The sequence below is a fragment of the Salvia hispanica genome, chromosome 3 (assembly GCF_023119035.1).
Source record: "Salvia hispanica cultivar TCC Black 2014 chromosome 3, UniMelb_Shisp_WGS_1.0, whole genome shotgun sequence".
Lineage (NCBI taxonomy): Eukaryota > Viridiplantae > Streptophyta > Magnoliopsida > Lamiales > Lamiaceae > Salvia > Salvia hispanica.
The window spans coordinates 7,156,570-7,178,764 of record NC_062967.1 but is presented as its reverse complement, the minus strand read 5'-3'; the positions used below and the strand labels follow the sequence as shown (position 1 = coordinate 7,178,764).

The following is a 22,195-nucleotide window of genomic DNA, read 5'->3' as shown; positions in this document are numbered from 1 at the left end:
TATAAAATTTAATTTTTTAATTAATTATTAACACATGTAAAGAGTCGGGTATTTGGATACTCGATACGTCGGATATGGATACCCGGGGCGGGTATTGGAGTACCCGAAAATATATCGGGGCGGGTTTTGGATAGACATTTTGATAATTTTCGAATTTGATACCCGGTTTTTTCGGATCGGGTATCCACGGATACCCGTATTCCCACCCCTAGAAAACCTTTGATATCAAGATTAACCACTCTACATTCGGATTTTCCTACATAATTTGGTGTTTATTTGTTTTAAAAATTCTTGAAACATATTATTTCCTTGTTTGGTTATAGTAACATTATTTTGTTTGAAAAACAATGTGTGTTGACAATTTTACCCCTTAGATAACGAATTTTTTTCAAATATTGTGATGCTGAAACCTAAATTTGTAGTACCAGATTTTACTGATACTCCTAATTAAGGAGTGCCATATCAAGAAAAGGAGTACTCTCCATTTGTAAACTTATTCACTAATGTTGCATTTAAAATTTATTTAATAAAAAACACAACTCAGTGGTGCCAACCATTCACAAATTTCAAAGTAAAACTATGTAAATAAAAACATAAATCACATAAAGGCTCTACAAAATTAATTCATGCGACACCATCATCTAAATCATTACAGAATTAATTCTCAATCTCTGGTTTCTCTCTCAAATATAAACAACATATTCCCAATGAGGGAGCAGTTATGAAATTCAATAGTTTTCCAAGAGATATTCATGTTTGTTTTCACAAAATTGGCCGGGTCAAGATTGTTCGCTCACCTGGTCTATAAGAAAAACAAACAAACCAGTTCAAAGCGACCAAACAAATTTAGCACACAAGGAGAAACCCACACTTTGAATCGATCAGACGTTGTAAGACTAGAAACTTGTCTAACCACAACATCTAGAAACAGTTTCATGCAATTCATTTAAGAGCTATCCATAAACCAAACGTGTAAAAAATTAAATTAAAGTGGCAACAAAAATTAAAGGACTCACTTTTAAATTTCATAAAAAATAGTAAAAAACAATACAGTGAAAAAGGTGTTGGAACAAAAATAGAATTAAGAAGAAGAATATCTAGATATTTTTGTAGAAATATTTAAGTATAGAATTTCCTAGTAAAATATTTTGATTTTTACGAAGATGAATCTAAATATATAGAATATTAAATAATAGAGTAGAGAATTCTAGAATAAGAAATGAATGTTTATAAAGAGGTAGCGGCGAAACAGACATTTTATGATTGGGCCCCAAGTCGCTGCTAATAGATATAGAGATCATTTGATGTCTGTGACGTCTAAAGTTCGAAATAATTAATAGTTATTATTTTTAATTTTTATGTAAATATAATATAGACGGAAACAACTTTTAATTATAAATTGCTAAAGATTTAAAATTTATATAAATAGTGGTATAAAAAAATAGAAAAATAAAGAACTAGATTGTTAAGCATTATATATTGCTACTTATATATGCAATATATAAGTAGAAAGAAAATAGATGCACAGGGAAAAACATGAAACTATTTGCCATATATTCCACCAAATTGTCATCTTAAATATTTTGTAAATCACATCAACAACTCTATGAGTAGAGTTGGCGGTGGAATGGCTTCTCCTGTTACACTCTGACCCTTATGACTTATGCACTTATTATAAATAAATTCAAAATTCATAATCCACGCATCAAGTATATAAACCACACATATTACACATAATATTAAAAACCAACATTTATCAGATATATACTTCAAAACATTCTAAACAGTAGTGGGACCCTCTCACCACTCTATATACTATACATTTATCTACGTGAAAAAATGATGAGAAGGAGAAGCTTGCCAAAACGCGTCAGCAATAGAACCTAAACACGTGGAGTTCCTATGACCCACGTCAACCAAAACGTTACTGATATCTTACTCCTGAAAATATTAGTAGTTTAAGTGAGCCACAACTCAGTATATAAACCATCTCTTTAATTTCACATCGCATATTCTTTAATAAATACATATAACCAGAAACAATAAATAGTAAAATAATTTCTTATTCATATGCATATACCTCTCCGTTCCATTTATTATTCTGTAACAAGTCAAGCCTGGTATCTGCCCGGGATTCCTCTATGACCCGAAGGTCCCTCTGTATTGACCCGTAGGTCCCTCTATGACTCTGTAATTTGACCCGTAGGTCCCTCTATGACTCTGTAATTTGACCCGTAGGTCACTCTATAACCCGAAAATCCCTCTGTAATTTCAGATCCAGGGCAAGACTATCACAGATTCTCTTTAATCATATGCTCATATGCTTTCAATATCACATGCAAAATATATTTATGGTCAAACACATATCCATATATCTCATCCCATTATATAATTCCAATGCAATATATAAATATATCACTTGCAACAATAATAAATTCATATCATATTCTATCATACAATTCAACTATTCACTCCAATTTACACATAAGCAATCAACCATATAGCACGTATAAAATTACATGTAATTTATACACACTTAGTTATAGAATTATTCTAATTGAGCTTTCGATTTCACCTCACTCTATATGCTCTTTTCTTTGCCAAACTAAATCAGACAGTAGTCTCTCCTCTCCTCCTTTCTTTTCCTTTCCCCCCCTGTAGTTTTTATATACAAAAGCTATATAAATGATTTAGTGCCGATTAGGCGACCGACTTCATAATTTTCATATTATTTAATAATCTATGTTACTTTACGTGTCCAAATTGCAATAGCACAAAATTTCACATTATTACATGTAGCAAAACTATAAGCCACTCCATCCTTAAAGATTTACAAAGAAAAGGCATAACTTATATAATATATATGCATTACACGTTTCACACACATTTAAGTATATTTTAATTTATTTTCTAATGTACGTTAATAGTAAAATATACTAACATGCACATATACACACTTTACTATACATGCGTACATATTTGTATACATTTATATTAATATTTCGTATACATAAAAATTTTCGTTACTATATATATATATATATATATATTTATTTAAAAAAATTTCTTTTATAGTACACATTTAATATATCTAGTAAAAATGATAATATAATATCCAATGATTATAAAAGAAATACATATTTTAGATTAGGGATGTCACAACTCCAGGCCGAACTGATCCCCCGTTGCCGGTCAAAATCTGAACGTCGTTCCTAATCAGATCGGCAATCAAGAAAATCCAATTCTCATACCAGATGATTGAGGTACTTTTAATTATTCTTGGAGTTAGATTTTGTTTTTACCTTTTTCAAGAAGAAACTTTTAATTGATTCTTGGAGTTGGATTTTGTTTTTACCTTTTTCAAGAACTCAAGACTTTTAATTGATTCTTGGAGTTGGACAAGAACTCGAATACTTTTAATTGATTCTTGGAGTTGGATTTTGTTTTTACTATAATCAAATTGATCTTCTTTATCCCATGCGGGGGTCAAAGGGAAGAAAATCTCTCACGAAATCAACATTCATATCATATTCGTAAATCAGATAAACAGACTGATTTCCCTCATTTTCATGTGACTGAATGAATGAATTTAGGACATGGGTAAGAAATCAGAGGCTGATTGTTTTCATGTGGATGAATTGAATGAATTTAAGACAACGGTAAGAAATTAGAGGCTGATTGGGATGCTCTACGGGCTGTAATCTCGTGATTTCACTTTTTTTTATGTAGTATATTGTATCGTAGATAGTTGTGCGTTTGATTTTTCATTATGTGATTTTTTATTAAAAAAAAACAGTCAATTTCATTAATGCTTCCAAATTTGTTGTGACTCAAAATTCATCTCTTTAAAGATAACAAAACAGTCAATTTCATTCATGCTTGCTTCAAATTTATTATGACTCAAATCCAATTTAAAGAATTGAGAATTTTTCCAGATAGAGAATTGTAATCAATAGTTACGGATTTAAGCTTGGCAACAGAGCTCCATGAATCAGAGAGAGAAGAAGTGATATTATTGTGTTCAAGAGCAAGGAAGGATTAGAGATACTAGGATCAAACCAGAGAAAGAATTAAAGTTCATATCCAAAATGATATTTTGACAAAGTTCGAGAATTCAAAAGATGTTCATTCAATATTTTAATGAAGAGAGCAAATAGACAGAATTATCTTTTATGGCCTTAAGGTATTTTTTTCCAAAAAGTTAAAACAGTGAAAAAGTAGCTCAAATTATATTATATTGAAGCTCATGGACCTCATAAGATATCTTCAAATGTTGCAGACCAAAATTGATACCTTAACAAAATTCACGAACAAAAAAAAATATTCCCTCACAAAAGAAAGATAACTGAAATAAACTTTGAACCTCAAGTATGAATTATCAAGGCTGGGAAGATTTCAAGTTAAGATAGAGACCAAGTAGAACAACTTAGGCGCATTTTCACACTGCGATATTATACATTAAACACTACAACTGGTCCGGTTTCTAGGCAGATTTGCTACAACTATGCTGTCATCTGAATCCTCTTCTGCAAACCTTCCATGGAAAGCTCAACTACTGAATTAGAATCCGAAGAAACCAAGCTCACTTGCTTTCTCCTTCTCAAACGTCTCAAAATATTGGTAGATGATCGTCACTGCAAGAAGGATTCCAGTCCCTGAACCGATGGCGCCCATGAAATCCGCCAAGACAGCCAATGCACCGATGCAAATTCCTCCAAAAGCTGCAGCGGTTGGAATATAGCGGTTCAACTCCTTCTGCAGATTGGAATCCCTGTGTCCAGGCATAACCATTTGTTGCTCCTGCAGAATATCACCAATAAGACAATACTATCAGTTACCTGCTTTTACTGGGATTGGTGGATTTCCCACTATAAGTATATATCTTGCCTTGAGCTGCTTGGCGACATCTTTGGCCGAGGATCCAGAAACTTCAATCCAGGTCTTGGAGAACAGGGCACACGCGGATAGCATGAATACTATGTACAGAAGTGCATGGAAGGGATTTGCTGCCACATCTGCTAAGCTGGGATGAGATGGCAAAGAACAGAAAGTTTAATAAGCACTTCACAAATTAAGTGGGATGGAAATCAACTTTGGTTATGGTTTAATAAATTGATGCGCCCGGGAAAAGGTAGTCTTGATGCTTTAAAATTTTACCTTGACGGAGCAGTAACGTAGTAAGCAAGGCCGCCAACTGGAATTGACTGACCGGAATACTCAGATTCCTTCCATGTACCCAACAGGTTGACCAAGAAATTTCCACCATATTTCTTGTATAACAACTGCATGAAGGCCGGTATAAATCATGAAATGAGTTGTAGTGAAGGCAATACAGAACAATAGAAATTTAGTACTAACAAGAAGTAGGCCTACCTGAGAAATGAAGTAAAGATTGGATACAAGGGCAGACTGGAGAATAATGGGCATGTTGGAGGTGTAAAAAAGCTTGATTGGGTAGGAGCCTTGTTTTCCACGGGCATTTTTAGATCTCACGGGCAAAACCACTCTAAAACCTTGGAAATATATCACGATGAGGAAGATCAATATGGTAGCGAGAAGATTGGTTACGTTTGGAAGATTCTGGCGGTAAAATGCCTCGCGAAGTGCACGGACTTTGTCTGTTCTGGTTATAAGCAAATGGAACAATGCGATGACAGCACCTTCAAACTCAGCACCTCGGCCACTATTGATGGTTGTAGGGCTGAATGCTTTCCAGATAATATTTTCACTGCAATGGAAGTAAAGAAAGTTTATGCATTGCCAAGAGCTAATTTAATAAAGAATCTAACTAAAATCTCCATGTTTACCAGATATTGGTTGCAATGAACAAGGAAATCCCAGAGCCAAGACCATAACCCTTTTGAAGCAGCTCATCTAAACAAATCACAATAATACCAGCAAAGCACAGTTGCAGAATAATCAGAATAGCATTCCCAACTCCAAGCTGACCAACACTTCCATACATTCCTGAGAGAAGGTAAGCAACAGCCTCGCCGACAGCAATCAAGATACCAAGAAGCTTCTGAGCACCATTTCTGAGGCCAAAACACAATCCAATTGAAACAAGATAGGGGTGATATTTGTGTGAAGAAATTGAATAGAAAGCACAAAATTGAATAACTTACAATAGTGCACGGTCCTCTCGGACATTGTTATCAACTTCAATGATTTTAGACCCAGCCAGGAGCTGCATCACCAGTCCAGATGTGACAATGGGAGTGATACCCAGCTCCATGACAGTTCCACGGCTTGATGCGAGAATAGCACGCATCCAGTAGAAAGGGTCACCTCCAGTAGTGGAATGAATGCCATATAGAGGAAGTTGGCTGCAAACCAAGAATATGAAAAGTGAAATCACAGTGTATATAACTTTCTCTCTGAAGGGAATCTTCCTGTCCGCGCTTTGAACTTCGGGAAGAAACGAAAGGAATGGTTTCACAAGATGCAACACCCTAAATCCTCCTCCCATTTTTTGGAAAACTTCCAGGCCTGCAATATACCATTGTATAGATGTTTAAATGAGCCATGCCTCTTCAATACAATTAATCTAAACACAAATGTACATCAAACATAATGGATAGTAAAATTGTCTAGAACATGGGGCAGTTCTATTCAACAAGGGGGTATTCGGTTTGCAAGATTGTATCCCGGATTAAATATGTAGTGTATTTGGTTCATGAGATTCAATTTCACAATTCAATCCTAGATGGATAATCATAGGTTAATTAGTCATACCTAACCCCCGGTGACTAAAATAATCTCACAACTCAATCCTAGATTATATTTCGGTACTATTTTATCTAGGAAATCGAACAGCACCCAAATGAACATTGACAGTTCGTAAAGTAACAAATCACTATTGATGCTAAATGCAACTTTTATTCAAGACTTAAAGCAGCTCATGCACAATTTCTTGAAGCTTGAGTTGTAAATAATCCAACCTATTGCATGATATTGAGAGCAGAATGATATCACAACACAAATATCAATCCAGAATACAGAGCTTCACAACAATTGATTACAGTCACAGAAAAAATAAGCTCAGTAACTTGAGGTTCCCTTTAATCTGGCAGATTTAAAACAAAAAAATCTGAAGCTCCAAAATAAAACTACTGGAACAATCAATTCTCATTACTCAAACTTATAAACAACATGCACCGGAAATACTAAAACAAATAAATAATCAAACACTAATTACAGATTAGAAGAAAAATGGAAAATTGATGTAGCGAAACTCACAGTTGAGAGTGGAACACCGCACTACGGAGTAAACGGCGTTACAACTTATATACTGAGATTTTTTGAAGTGTTGTGCAGGTTTGGCAATTCTAACACGTCATATCATAGCCAACACCTGTCAACTCCCTTCTACCACGATGTACTTCATCAAGTTTGAAATAGTTTGATGCAATGAGGAGAATGTTTCTTTAATTTAATCAAGAGTAAAATAATACTACACTTTAGGAATGTTTCTTTTTTTACTTTAAATCAAAGAGTAACATAATTTCATAAGGGGGTAGATAAGAACTTAAACTGTGCAAAATTCAGAAAATATGCTGTATTAAAATTTAAGATACCAAAGTATCCGAAAATTTCAAGCTAATACAAGACTAAATAGAAAAACTTGGGGATATCTTCGCTCTGAAATCTGTCTTGAGGGAAAAATAAATACTACCACTACAACTAAAATACAAAGTGGTTTCTAGGCACATTTGCTAAAAATTTTGGAAGCTCCAGTTTGTGCAGTATAAACTATCCATAGCGGTTGAGGAATATGGAAAGTGGTGCTTAAAAGCCAAAGAAACCAAGCTCGCTAGCTTTCTCCTTCTCAAACGTCTCGAAATACTGATAGATGATTGTCACGGCGAGAAGAATTCCAGTTCCTGAACCGATGGCGCCCATGAAATCTGCCAACACAGTCAATGCACCAATGCACATTCCTCCAAAAGCTGCGGCGGTTGGGATATAGCGATTGAGTTCCTTCTGTAAATTCGAATCCCTGTGGCCAGGCATAACCATTTGTTGCTCCTACAGAGATATCAGCAGGATTGCATAATATCAGTAAGGCATGTATGGGATGTCGTAGCAGCATTAATGGTGCTAAGAAAATGGGTTAAATTAATGGAAAGGGTATGAGAGTAAAATGAATTTTATTTTATAAAGCACAATCATGATTATAGAGAAAAAAATTATTGAAATGTGGGATTATAGTATTAAGCAAAATTGAAATTCATAAATAGGCTGTTTAGAAATTCTTGCCTTGAGCTGCTTGGCGACATCTCTGGCAGAGGATCCAGAAACTTCAATCCAGGTTTTTGAGAACAGGGCACATGCAGATAGCATGAATACTATGTAGAAAAGTGCGTGGAAAGGATTTGCTGCCACATCTGCTAAGCTGTAAAACAGATGGTGGAGAAAAGATTCAATAAGTACTTGCAGTAAAATGGATATCGAATATAACATGAGGTTATTGCTTTCTTATAATCCTCAAATTTGCACACTGGATAAGGTAGTCACACATAATACAAAAGAGACCTGTTTAATCCACCAACAGTTACAAAGGTTTACCTTGATGGAGCAGTGACATAGTAAGCAAGGCCACCAACTGGAATCGATTGACCTGAATATCCAGATTCCTTCCATGTGCCCAATAAGTTGACCAAGAAATTTCCACCATATTTCTTGTATAACAACTGCATGATGGAAGTACAAAGTGATGAAATGAAGTTCAAGAGAGGCAATAATAAAACTAAGAAAATCAGTAACTAGAATTAGGCTTACCTGAGAAATGAAGTAAAGATTGGATACAAGGGCAGACTGAAGAATAATGGGCATGTTGGAGGTGTAGAAAAGCTTAATTGGGTATGAGCCTTGTTGTCCACGAGCATTTTTAGATCTCACAGGCAACACCACTCTAAAACCTTGGAAATATATCACGATGAGGAAGATCAGCACGGTAGCAAGAAGATTGGTCACATTTGGAAGGTTCTGCCGGTAAAATGCCTCTCGAAGTGCACGAACTTTATCGGTTCTAGTTATAAGCAAATGGAACAATGCAATGACAGCCCCTTCAAACTCAGCACCTCGGCCACTATTGATAGTTGTAGGGCTGAATGCTTTCCAGATAATACTTTCACTGCAAATTGAAAGTAGAAAAGTTTATTGCATTTAATTGCCAACAGCTAAATTGCTGGACAATTAGTCCTAGTCTCCTATCAATTGAAAACGTAATAAAAGTTCAGTTATTTACCAGATATTGGTAGCAATGAACAAGGAAATCCCAGAACCAAGACCATAACCCTTTTGAAGCAGCTCATCTAAGCAAATCACAATTATACCAGCAAAACATAGTTGCAGAATAATCAAGATAGCATTCCCCACTCCAAGCTGACCAACACTTCCATACATTCCAGAGAGGACATAAGCAACAGCCTCGCCAACAGCAATCAAGATACCGAGAAGCTTCTGAGCACCATTCCTGAGGCCAAAACAAGATTAGACTGAGTCAAGCAGATGCCTCTGATACATATGAACCAATTGGACGAGATAAAAAATGATCACTGTGTGAATAGAAAGCACAAAACGAATAACTTACAATAGTGCCCGGTCCTCACGGACATTGTTGTCAACTTCAATTATTTTAGACCCAGCCAGAAGCTGCATCACCAGTCCAGATGTGACAATGGGAGTGATACCCAACTCCATGACAGTTCCACGGCTTGATGCGAGAATAGCACGCATCCAGTAGAAAGGGTCACCTCCAGTAGTGGAATGAATGCCATACAGAGGAAGCTGGCTGCACACCAAGAATATGAAAAGAGAAATCACAGTGTATATAACTTTCTCTCTGAAGGGGATCTTCCTGTCCGCGCTTTGAACTTCGGGCAGAAACGAAAGGAAAGGTTTCACAAGATGCAACACCCTAAATCCTCCTCCCATCTTTCAGAGATGAACACAAACTCACAAGCCTGCAGAGACACCATTACAAACATGAAAATTTGAGCCGTGCCTCTTCAATACAATTCAGTCCAAACCTTATTCAAAACTGGCATAATGAGCAAGTAAAATCGAAACAATAAAATTGCCCAATAACAATAAAATTCTGCTCGATTAGGTTCCTAATAATCGCGAATACCTTTGACTTTCGATAAATCAGGCACGATTAGATCTAAAACAACTAATCTCAAGTTCGAAAACTCTAAAATCCGGAACAATCAGTTCATCTCACTACTCAAAAACCCTATCAACAGAATGTACCGATAAACGAAAAAGAGGAAAGTGCAAAAACAACACAGATCAATTGAACACCAATTACAGATGCGCAGCAATAAGCGAGAAAGTGGAAGTTGATGCAACGAAACTCACCGTTAAACAAGAGATCTGAATTTGAAAGAAGGTAGACTTGAGGCGGAATGCCTCGAGCAACCAGAGTTTGAAGTTTTCAACGTGTTTGGTTTTTGGTTGCGTTGACAAACTCTACTGCTTATTTATTCTAATTTTTTTTATGAGTTTGATTTAGGAAAGGAAACACATAATTCTATCCATTTATAATTATGAAAATACAGAATTTAGAAATAGATCAAATCCATTAAAAATTAATTTAATTTATTTTTCTCCTAAGATTGATTTAAGAATGGAAACACATAATTCTATCCCACGGTGTCTTAATATGATGAAATAATTAATTTATTATTATAATACAGATTAGAATATATTCTCAAAGAAGTACATAAATCAAATCCTCTAAAATTTAGTTTTTTGTCGAGATTGATTTAGGAATGGAAACACATTTATAATACTATCCCACGGCCCACGCAAAGAAATACTACATCAAATCCAATCCTCTAAAAATCATAAAATAAAATTTGGATGAGGATCGGGATTAAGATTAAGATTGACGTACATATCTAATCTAATCATAAAAGCGGTAAAAAATAACAAGAAATCCAGCAAAACCGTTGAAAGATAGTGGACACCCAAACCTCACACTTTCTCAGAGTTGGGAAACACCGAGGCTTGCCCCTGCCCTCTTCCCCAACTATCTGTATGATATAGAGAGAGAGAGCGGGAGGGAAAGAGGTAGATATTCGTGCTTACCCTAACACCAAAAATCAATTTGACTAATTGTCCCCCTCCTCTCTTATTTTTCCTTATACGGTTTTCACAATAACCTTCAATTGTGGTGAGATAACTTCTGTGACGGGGCAGCATGGGTTGCGCTGGATCGCGTGATAAATTAGATGGTACTGTTTCTTTCTCCATTGTGTTGCCACTCTTTTTGTAATTCTTGTATCACTAGCTTGTTGTTGCTGATTCGATTAGGTATTTGATCTCATTGCTGCTTTGTTTTGTTGCTCATAGAGTTTTGGTTAGTGTAGCAGTTGGGGTTTAATCTTTATTCTGTAATTACTGTTTCATGTCTAATCATTTATTGTTCAGTTTCTATGGAAATTCACTAATCTGATTATAGACTTAAACAGTATGTTGTTGTCTCTGTGTTCTTCTAGTTCATTTCAGTTGTGAATTGAAGTGGCCAGCAATTCTGTCTTGTGCTCCTTCCCTTTCCAGTTTCAGCCTTTTATTAGCTCTCTCATATAGATTGCCCTAATTTGGTGTGCTGTGGTTGTTAAATAGCACCAAGCTATTGTATCATTTTCTTTCTTCTTTGAGTGTATATATGCCTGGGCTTTCCATTCGTATCACTGGATAAGAGTCAGTTCTTGATTGTTCAGTGTTTAGTTGCTCCTAAAAAAGATAGCTTTTAGTTTTCACATCTGCACACAGAAATGAAAATCTTGAGTTGAATGTTTTTCTTTTGTTTTTCCTGTTTCTTGTTGTAAACAAAGCTGCTTCGGCATCTGTTTGGATTTCTGGAATGATAAGTTACCATGCATGATGATTCCCAATTTCAAAACTGGATGAAGAAGAAGAACAAAGGATACATGAAAAACTTGAGAAGCTATCAGGATAATAGTGTAATAAGTAATGGAAATACTTATCTAGTATTTTTGCTTTCAAGAATATGCATACCTTAAATATCAATACACATGGAATTCTGGGATGCATATAGTTGCATACGAAGAGATTGAGGATGTGATAACTTAGTGATGTTGGGAATTTGTTCCGGTGACATATCACATACTGAATGATGGGTGTTATTTAATGCTCTTTGGACATCTATTTGTGCTTGTTACCCATTATGTTGCATTGTAAGTTGTAACACTGTTTGTGAGTACGCTTGCTTGGTAAACAGCCCTTAAATGTTGCTCCACTGTGCCTAAATCCAGAAACTTCGAAGAAGATACGGAAACCAAAGGCATGGAAGCACTCAGAAGCCATAACCAGAGAACAGCTAACGAAGATGCGTGAGGAGTTCTGGGACACTGCTCCGCACTATGGTGGTAGGAAAGGTAGTAACTAATGATAGCTCTCTGCAATGTGGAAATACCTTATGTTCGAATCATGGTTTATGCACTTACACTTGTGGGTTTATTCTTTATTAGGTTTGGACCATCTGATCTGGTATATATTTTTTAAAAATTTAAGTTTAAAAGAACCAACACCAGCCTACTGTAAATAAAATCTAGTTGTGGTTAATGTCTTGCATCTTGTAAATGATCAATTAATAATGTTGTAAAATAACCTTTTGTTGTCCATATATGTTGAATTGAATATGGACCTGTGGCATTGTTAAACTTAGCTGATAAAGTGCTAGTAGAATGTTCAGTTTAGGTATTACCAGAGGAGTACAATGATACACAAATATTCTAGTACCAGCAAGGGATGTAATGGTTATTAGTATTGCATGCATCTTTGGAAGCTGTAGTGGAATGGTATTATTAGTAACTCCTTTCATTTGTTGTTGTAGATGGCTTTACATCCTACCTGATTTTGGGTAACACATTTTAATGATATCGGAAACACCTGTATTGTTAGCTTCTGCTACTTTAGTTCCTTTTAAGCTTCAAGTAATTTACTTTTCCATATTGATACGTTTTCTCTGCTTTCACATGCTCAATTGTTCATGATATCTTCATTTTGATTCCGTCTCGAGTCTCTGAATGAATGGAACTGACAATTACTACTACACCTTTTACACTGAATATAAGATCTCACACGTAAGGTGTGAGTTTGAGCTTACTCTTTGTGCAGCATGATGAATAAAATGCATATGGTTCCAATTCCATTATGCACTTCAGTGCTAGGTGACTAGGTCCTATGTCAAGTTAGACCTCTAAACCCGGGACACATAATGAGGGACGGAGGGAGTAGCAAAAATGGTGTTAATATGAGATCAATGCATTTTATGCATTTTTCAGACTTCTGGAATAGTATTCTGTTATCAATAAAATGAGAGGTTCATTGTCAGTTTAACCAAACTAGAAATACTCTTGAATTTGGTTCTCTTTGCTGTTGCTTCATTTCATCTTTTCCATAAAATCACCAGAGATCTGGGATGCTCTCCGGGCTGCGGCTGAAGCTGATTTGACTCTTGCCCAAACAATTGTGGATAGTGTTGGCATTATTATTCAAAATCCCGACTTAACAATCTGCTACGATGAAAGAGGTTGGTGAATTTTCCTCTACAATCAATGTCTATCCAGTATATCATCTTTAATGGAATCTGTCATTTTTCAGGTGCAAAATACGAGTTGCCCAAATATGTTGTGAGCGAGCCTACAAATCTGATTCGTGACAGTCGAAAAGATACCAGTAATACGTAAATTGGCCTCGTTGTGATTCTTGTTTCTAAATGCATCATCCCACTTAAATTCCTTCTCAATTGCAAATTTTCAATGTACTGAATATCTAGTATGAAGCTCTTGGCATTATACAATTTTGCTTTGGATGATTGAACCACAACCACCTAATGTTCTCTCTTTTGGCTTATGTTTGGCTGCATCATAGTATTATTGTCGTATGGATATATATATTTGCTATTTGCACCTCTGACAGCAAATAAAGCTGCTTTATTTTCCATCCATTTCATTTCTGGATTTAGGATTTTAGAAAAAGGGTTAAGACATTCTATGTTGTAATGTTTCCTCCTACAACTGATCTCTCTCTCTTTCTCTCTCTCACACACACACACACACTTGGATAGGGTGCATGCATTTCCTAGCAATTATTGATCAGCTGGGCTGGCATGGAGGGGTCAGTTTGCCCATTAGAGCAAATATGGCGGTTACCTAACCAAAAGATTATTTATTTAATTGAGGTTATAGGAAGAAATTAAATTCTGTAAAATGTTCACAACATCAAACGAAGGAAAAGTGGAACTAAAATAAAAGGCGACTGAACTGAACTCTGCACGTGTAAACTACCAGGCATGGAGTTCTCATACTGAGTACTTTTTGTAGGTATATGATGGTATTTAGTAGGTGTTTCAAAAACCAAAGTATACTTGAGATTAAACCATGCTATTTAGTAGTGTCATAATTATATTCTTCACTTTCAATTAAATTAAGGTGTTCCGAATTAAACAATTAACTCCACAAGTACATGAACTCAAAAGGTTCAGATAGTCAAGAATCATGATTACAAGGAGATTGTGTGTGCTACTTTCACTTCCTTTCCCTCAAAGTAAGTGTAAAACATTAACTTGAGATGCACAATCACTAAAGAAATCGAAAAGCCCCGGAAAAATTAGTTAGTTTTGTTAGGTTTGGATGCTACAATATGTAACCTCAAATATTGTGAAGATTTTACACCCCCAAGCTAGTGACAAATGTACATATATAATTGGACTTTTTAGGTATTTTTCATTAAAAAAATGAATTCATAAACATTAATTAATTTCAAAGAAATTAATTGTATATTACATATTAATTCTTGTGCAATAATTTATGAAAAATTAAATTTTCAAACTCAATACTTACATATTCCAGAAACGGTTAATCTTTTTTTATTGGATATTAGTACATAATTATATCCAAATCAAGCTTAAAATCATGTGTGTATTCTTCACAATCTTTCATATCATCTGTCTTTTATTTCTATAAAATAAATATTAAGACTCTTATACTCCAACCGTCCTACCATAAGCGACCTATATTTTTTTTCAGGGTGTAAATCTAAACCGAGTCATTTTCTTTTTAGTAAAAATACATATTTATTCTCTCCCAACTTAACACTCTAAACCACGTGCCCAAAAAAATCACCTCGTCTAAAATTCCAATTCAATTTAATTTAAGGGCATTATGTGCATACAACTTATGTACATTTATTTTTATTCATCTTATTCTAAAAGCAATTAATTAATGAACAAAATACAATATCAAAACTCACAAACAAATCCAATCTCATATCCAATAATATTTATAAATATACGTGTATTTGATTTAAAAATTGACCAGATTTTACAAAATTTGGGTGTTGTTATATAGGAGAATCAAAGCCTTTACAAACTCACTTTACTAGGGGCAGTGGGGCACCAAACACCAGTAAGATCACCACCTTCCATAAGAAACACAGATCCTCCAAATGTGGTCCATATGTTTGCGATCTTAAATAATCCAATTATTTGACACAAAATATTACATATTCATAGCTAGTGTCTAGTGATAATTGATAGATATGAGTGATTAGGAAGATAAGCCAAGTTGCATATGAAGAAAAGCATGCAAATCAAGCTCTCAACTTCAATAAGAATGCATGCACCTCGCCGGCCCCTTCTCTAATTAATTAATCAATTGCAAGAATTAATAAATAACCTACTAATTAAAATATTGATTTACAATATATTTAATTCATTTTTAATAGAATTTTCGGACGTTAGTTTTTGGCGTTAATTTGGTAGCAAAATTGAGAAGAAATTAAAAATCTACTGCATTTTTTACATGGCTCAGGTTTTCTAGGATTCAACTGTGCATTATTTGTATTGAATATATATTCAAAGAGATAGTACTGAATCAATGAATGGAAATTAATAATTCAGGTAGTGACAAGTTAGCAAACAAATGAAACATGTCCTGCCTCCAATCTTTCTTGATTTACTTGTCGCGGTTTCTTTGTTTTTTTAGATGATTATTAGCATGACTTTTCTAATTGTAAAGAATTAATATTGTTACAATTAAACTTCGTTTTCTCCTACTAAAACATTACAATGTGCATTGTTTTCATCACAAAATAGTGCCATAAGCCCATAAGTTAATTAAAACGAGAACCCCTCTTTAACAGGAGAACATGATAATCATTTGTAGTCCTTTTTGTTAAGTGTAATTTATTTTCACTCTGAATATAATTTTATTGTATGATTAAATAAATCACATTCTCACAATTACAGAAATTGGAGTATAATCAATCCATATATAACATGTTTCCTTTTTAAAAAATACTGTCTCTAAATGACTTTGTACTGGTATTTTTTTTTTGTCAAGAACAAAATTAATGTAAAATTGAAATGAAAATTTAAACACAAAAGAAAGGGATATGATTGTACAAAGTCCACTTCACACCCACACTTATAGTAATTCATGCAATTTGTAAACATAGAGAATTTATGTGTGCTTGACTCTTTTTTAAGTAAAATTAAGGACGAAATTTCAAATAATTTGGCAACTTAATTATTTTCCCATATTTTTCTGGTCAGATGAATTGAATTGAGTAAGTTCCTAACCTGCGGGCCCACTCTCAACGTTATTTTTAACCTTAAAGGAAATTAATTAACAGCATTTTAATTACTAAAATTAAGTTTATTAAAATCAATTTAAAAGAGAGTCACTGTTCAAACTACTTTCATTATAAACTCGATTTATGATCGCGACTGTACTAACTAACTCCCTGCAAACTGTCACCATCACCACCACCACCACCACCTCTTTCTCTCTTCGCAAAACTGAAACCTCTTCAAATTCAGTGCAATCATAGCAAAGAGAGATCTGATTTCTTAGAAATCTCGCAGAAATGGAGCTTACGATAGCAACATCCAGCTTGTTTTGGAAATGCGGTCTATAACTCCATGATTCAGGTGAATCTCTGCTCTTCTCTTCTATTCATTGCTAAAAATTAACTTGATTTACTGATTAATTTATGCTGAAGCTGCGTAAGTCGGCGGAGTTTGCCGAAATTGAAGACGATCTCTCTCTCTCTCCCTCTGGTGATCAATTGATTAGGTTTCGAATCATGGCTGAGAACGGCGATGGTGATAGTATACACAGATACGTTAATGGCAGCATAAGCGATCATCTGCAAAACCACATTCATCTGACGAATTGCATCCATTTGAAGAACCATGTGCACAAGCAGAGTCCATCCGCGGCTGACGCGACTCACTTGAGAGACCTCGTCGCGCTTCATAGGTTGAGGCGTCTGAGAGGTCCTTCCGACGACACTCGCGCTGCTTCTCTAATTGACGATGCGATCCTTCACATACGGGAGAGAAGGTTCGAGAATGGCGGAGAGTGTTCGATGAAGAGAGAGGAATCGAATAGGAATTGGGGGAATGATAAGAGTGTGAACATGAAAGACATGCCCCTTCAAGCAGAGGAGACGGGTGAGGAACCGGCAAGAAGCACAAACAGCCATGGAAAGGTTGTGAAGAAGGAGAAAAGGCGCAGATTTCGCAGTGGAAGAAGAAATCGGCCTAGTTTAGCAGCACGAGATGCTAAAACTAGGGCTGAAACGTCCAACACATTTGTCCAAGGGGATGAGGATGATGTTGATCAGAATTGCAGCAGTATTCACTCCAATAAGTGTGGAATTCCATTGAATTGGTCGAGCATTCATCACAGAGGAAAGTCGTTCCTTGAGGTGACTGGCCGGAGCCTCTCTCGTGGCTTATCTGAATCACGGTCGAATAAAGAAGGCGCCATCTCTGATAAACCTATCACTTCAGAGAACTCCAGTCAATCTACCAAGTCTGGTGGAGAAGCATTACCTCTGCTTCTTGATGCATCTGAATCTCAGAAAAGTATTGATAGCGTTCCTTGGATTGATGATGACTCGGGGGAATTAAGTCTTACTGAAATGCGTTCATCAGTTCCGGGGCAGCATCGAAACTTCACTCAGAAATACATGCCAAGAACATTCAGTGATGTGGTTGGTCAGAGCCTGGTAGTGCAGGCTCTCTCAAATGCTGTGATGACGAAGAAAATTGGATTGATGTACGCGTTTTATGGGCCTCACGGAACTGGCAAAACCACGTGCGCGCGTATATTTGCTAGAGCCTTAAACTGCCAGTTTGTGGAGAGCTCCAAACCCTGTGGATTTTGTGACCCTTGCATTGCAGATGAGAAGGGGAAGAGCAGAAACATAAGGCACATAGGTCCGGTTGATAATATCAACTCCCAAGGCTTGCTTGAACTCTTTCAGAATCTTTTAGCTTGCCAACACAGGTCACAGTATGGCGTGTTCATTATTGATGAGTGTGATGCTATGGATTCTGATTGCTGGAGTGTAGTCTTGAAGGTTATCCGTGGGGCCCCGAGTCGCGTGGTGATCATTCTTGTCTGCTCGAGTCTTGATGCTTTGCCCCATGTGATAGTATCCAGGTGCGAGAAGTTCTCCTTCACCAAGCTGAAAGAAGCAGAGATGGTGCGTGCGTTGCAGCTGATAGCGAGGAAGGAAGATGTAGACATTGATAGAGATGCTCTTAAGCTGATTGCATCGAGGTCTTGTGGATCTCTGAGAGATGCAGAGATGACACTGGAGCAGTTGAGCTTGCTCGGGGGGGAGATCTCTCTCGGCTTGGTGCAGAAACTGGTATATATATATGTGCATCCATCATCCATTATTCTTCAACAAATGAGAAATATGTTCATTTTCTGTTTGTTTTTGCCTTACAGATTGGACTGATTTCAGATGAGAAGTTGGTGGATCTTCTTGATTTTGCACTATCTGCTGACACAATCAACACAGTGAAGAATCTGAGAGATATCATGTCATCCGGTGTTGAGCCATTAGCTCTATTGTCACAGCTAGCCACAATCATCACTGATATTCTTGCTGGAAGCTATCATATGGCAAAACAATGGCCTAAGAGGAAGTTCTTCCACCAGCAAGCTTGTAAATAAAGCCTTTTTTTAAAATATTCCTTAGCCTTTTTTTTTAATCTATGGTGTTACTGTGTCCTAATGAAGTTTTATGACTGTGACAGTATCCAAGGCAGATATGGAGAAGCTGCGGCATGCACTGAAAACACTGTCTGAATCCGAGAAGCAGTTGAGGGTGTCGAGTGAGCGGATGACTTGGCTCACGGCTGCATTGCTGCAGCTGGCTCCTGATCAGCGCTACACGGCCCTGAGTTCGTCTTCCGTTTTTAGTTCGTATCGCAGTTGGGATGGAGTAGAATCTTCACCAAAAAGGAGTGCAGATGGGATTGAAGAGATTTGGTTGAAAGTTCTTGAAAACATCAAAATAAAGAGCTTGAAAGAGTTCATGCACAAGGAAGGGAAGATGGCTTCCATGAGCTATGATCCAGGTACTTAAATAGTTAAATCCAATGCCTACTCTATTTTGTTTTGTCTTTACTTTTCATATACTAAGATGTGATGACTTTGCAGCTCCAACAGTGCAACTGGTGTTCAATTCACAGCTAACAAAGTCCGTGGTAGAAAAATTCAGTTCACGCATCATACAAGCATTTGAGGCAGTTCTTGGATCGGCAGTAACCATTGAGATCAGGCAATGGTCGAGAGAAGGTACCGGGGCAGGGGTTATTGTGCTACAAGGACAACAAGTATCGGCTTCGGATGACTTTCAAAGTGAGTCTGAGAGGAACAATCAAAGTGTTTCTGCAGATGATGAGCCAGAATTGAATGAGAGAAAGCAGAGGCTTGGCATTGTTAGAAGAAGGGTGACTCTTGGTCATGTGATCAAGCATGCCGATGCGCGTGAAGCAGCCTCCAGAGCTGCTGACAAGCTTGAACAAGAAAATATGTAAGCATTGTTATTGTAGATTTGATCTTATATAATATATGTACAATCTGTGCAGTGTAGCAACATTTAAACTTTTATTTGGTGTAACATTTTATGTGCAGAAGAAGACTAGAAGCAAGATCAAGGAGATTGCTCTGCTGGAAGCCACCAAAAATTAGACATCATAAGGTTGAATTTTGAATATTGTGTTGAACACATTTATTCTCTTATTCAATTGCAAATGCAATATATTTACTAATTTTGGTTTCTTTGCAGGTTTTATGGTTGAAATTTAGAAGAAGAAAACCACAAAGCTTTCGGAAATTTGTTTCCTGCGGAAGGTGTCTTTCTACAAGGTCTCAAATCTCAATAGGATATTAACCTAATCTCGTTTAGATTTTGAGCAAAGAGTCATTTTATTAAGATGTCACTAAATTTTTATATAGTTGTGATTTTTTAAAAAGTAAAAAGTGTCGATTCATCACAGGGCAAAAGCCCAATTCTGTGTAGGCCTGTTGTAATTTATTTTAAAAATATCTTATTGGGCTATAATCAATTCACCTGCCCAATTATCTTATCGAATTGCTTTGTATAATTAGCAGGTAATTACCTTCATTAATGATAAATGAGAATATATAGTTTTTTTTTCAGTCTTTGAAATCCCATATATTTTTTTTTCAGTTTAACCATTGAATGTCATATAAAAGGGGACTTGTTGATTATTTCTCTGCAATATTTTCATAAAAATATTACTAATATAATAAGAATAATGAATTATGAAGTGCACGTTTATTTGGTGTAATTGGAGTTAGTATTAAAATCGACAAGAGTGAGCGAATGCCCCACCAAACGCAGTGACATTTGTGATTTTAGAAAAAATAATTGTACAAAAAGTTCACTTGAATTCCTAATTAGGAAGTTAGTTTAGACATAGTCCGTGGTCGGCTGCTTTGAATCTCATTTTCCAAAAGTTTGTCCTCTATTACTCTACTATTCTATTACTCTATAGGCCACGCATCGTTACAAACCAATCTAGTGATGACAAATTGGTTTCAGAAAATAAAGGATTCAGAAAACAAAATTATGGGGTTGCAATAAGGGTTTAGCCATCACTTGCAATAAATGAGGAACGAAAATGAACCACAACCTCAAAGGATTTGGATGGAGCCGCTGCATTATGTAATTAATGATGACTCGAAAGATTTATATTTTCCAGCCCTCATATGCTAGTGATAGGTGTCGACCCTGACTCTACCTGTTTCTAGTGTTGTATACAAGAAAAAGAGTCACAAATGTGTTTGTGGTGCGGGTGGAGGTGGGCTTTAAATGGTGTATAATTTCCTACACCATTGATACAAAATATTGACAAAATGATGTTTGGCAAATTGATATTGTTGTGATATCTATATCAAATTAACTTTTTTGTTTTCAAATGGTAGGATTGGAAAGTGATAAGATAGGGGCAATTTAAACAATTTCAATTTGACATGTAAATATTTTATGATTTGTTTTCCGGTTGCTAATGCGACTAGTCAAAAGTGTCCAGGTAGATTTAAGAATGAAATTAATGTACTAGGCTCTATTATTTTACCGGAAGTATGGTTTATTTATTGAAGAAAGGATAAGTTTTTATTTTCGATAAATTGATTAATGTGGTTTATCAGTTTGATTATATGGGTAGAACAACGCAACTGCAACTATTGTTTCTCCAAATTTGGTGAATTGTTATTTTTAATTTTTTTATTCTCAACGTGACTAACCAACATAAGAGCATCCGCAATGGTCGGCTAGCGACCGGCTAGCCGATTCGTCGCGCTGGCCGATCGGCTAGCCGAACCATTGCAGTCGGCCAGCGCAAAATCGGCGAGCGGATCGGCGTGGGCTCGCCGATCGCTCGTCGCTGGCCGAAACGCTAGCCGATCGGCTAGCCGCCATTGTGGAGGCCCGATCGGCCAGCGCCGATTTTCATATATTTTTTTTTTTAAATCATATATAAACGCGATTTTCGTTTCATTTTCATTTGCACCACTTGTTTTAACGAGTTTTCTCTCTCTCTAACTTTACTGTTCAAGAGCATCATCGAGCGATGGATCACGCGGGTGGTAGCGGTAGCGGTAGCGGTAGCGGTAGTGGTGGGGATCCTGAGGAGTACGAACGGAGGATGAACGAGGCTATGGAGGCCTACATGAACCGCGGGATGGAGCGGTACATGCCTATGGTGGAACAGCAGGCGATACCTCGCCCTCCACGAGTTGTCCACCACCGAGCAGTGATTGATCGGGATCACGTAGCTGCACATCAGCGGCTGTACGAGGACTACTTTGCAGAGTACCCGCGG

The 22,195-nt window shown here is 36.3% G+C and overlaps 4 protein-coding genes across 4 annotated transcripts; 2 read left to right on the top strand and 2 right to left on the bottom strand.

The window, feature by feature from the left end:
- Positions 1 to 4,321: 4,321 nt before the first annotated feature.
- LOC125213644 (protein transport protein Sec61 subunit alpha-like) lies at positions 4,322 to 7,432 on the bottom strand. Its single transcript, XM_048114299.1, has 7 exons — positions 7,240 to 7,432; positions 6,126 to 6,489; positions 5,808 to 6,035; positions 5,374 to 5,728; positions 5,158 to 5,282; positions 4,888 to 5,023; positions 4,322 to 4,800 (listed from the first exon to the last, which is right to left on the bottom strand). Exons 2-7 carry the CDS (start codon positions 6,467 to 6,469, stop codon positions 4,561 to 4,563), a joined length of 1,428 nt encoding a protein of 475 aa, XP_047970256.1. The 5' UTR covers positions 6,470 to 6,489; positions 7,240 to 7,432; the 3' UTR covers positions 4,322 to 4,560.
- A 111-nt stretch (positions 7,433 to 7,543) lies between these two features.
- On the bottom strand, positions 7,544 to 10,520 carry LOC125213643 (protein transport protein Sec61 subunit alpha-like). Its single transcript, XM_048114298.1, has 7 exons — positions 10,366 to 10,520; positions 9,596 to 9,968; positions 9,251 to 9,478; positions 8,782 to 9,136; positions 8,569 to 8,693; positions 8,260 to 8,395; positions 7,544 to 8,028 (listed from the first exon to the last, which is right to left on the bottom strand). The coding sequence occupies exons 2-7, from the start codon at positions 9,937 to 9,939 to the stop codon at positions 7,789 to 7,791; spliced, it is 1,428 nt and encodes a 475-aa protein (XP_047970255.1). The 5' UTR covers positions 9,940 to 9,968; positions 10,366 to 10,520; the 3' UTR covers positions 7,544 to 7,788.
- Positions 10,521 to 10,943: 423 nt separating this feature from the next.
- Positions 10,944 to 13,890, top strand: LOC125211336 (ubiquitin domain-containing protein 2-like). The gene is made up of 4 exons (XM_048111069.1): positions 10,944 to 11,243; positions 12,288 to 12,410; positions 13,448 to 13,567; positions 13,639 to 13,890. The coding sequence occupies exons 1-4, from the start codon at positions 11,210 to 11,212 to the stop codon at positions 13,722 to 13,724; spliced, it is 363 nt and encodes a 120-aa protein (XP_047967026.1). The 5' UTR covers positions 10,944 to 11,209; the 3' UTR covers positions 13,725 to 13,890.
- A 2,978-nt stretch (positions 13,891 to 16,868) lies between these two features.
- On the top strand, positions 16,869 to 20,507 carry LOC125216260 (protein STICHEL-like 4). The gene is made up of 7 exons (XM_048117928.1): positions 16,869 to 16,969; positions 17,041 to 18,702; positions 18,786 to 19,005; positions 19,097 to 19,420; positions 19,503 to 19,878; positions 19,980 to 20,046; positions 20,134 to 20,507. The coding sequence occupies exons 1-7, from the start codon at positions 16,961 to 16,963 to the stop codon at positions 20,236 to 20,238; spliced, it is 2,763 nt and encodes a 920-aa protein (XP_047973885.1). The 5' UTR covers positions 16,869 to 16,960; the 3' UTR covers positions 20,239 to 20,507.
- Positions 20,508 to 22,195: the final 1,688 nt, after the last annotated feature.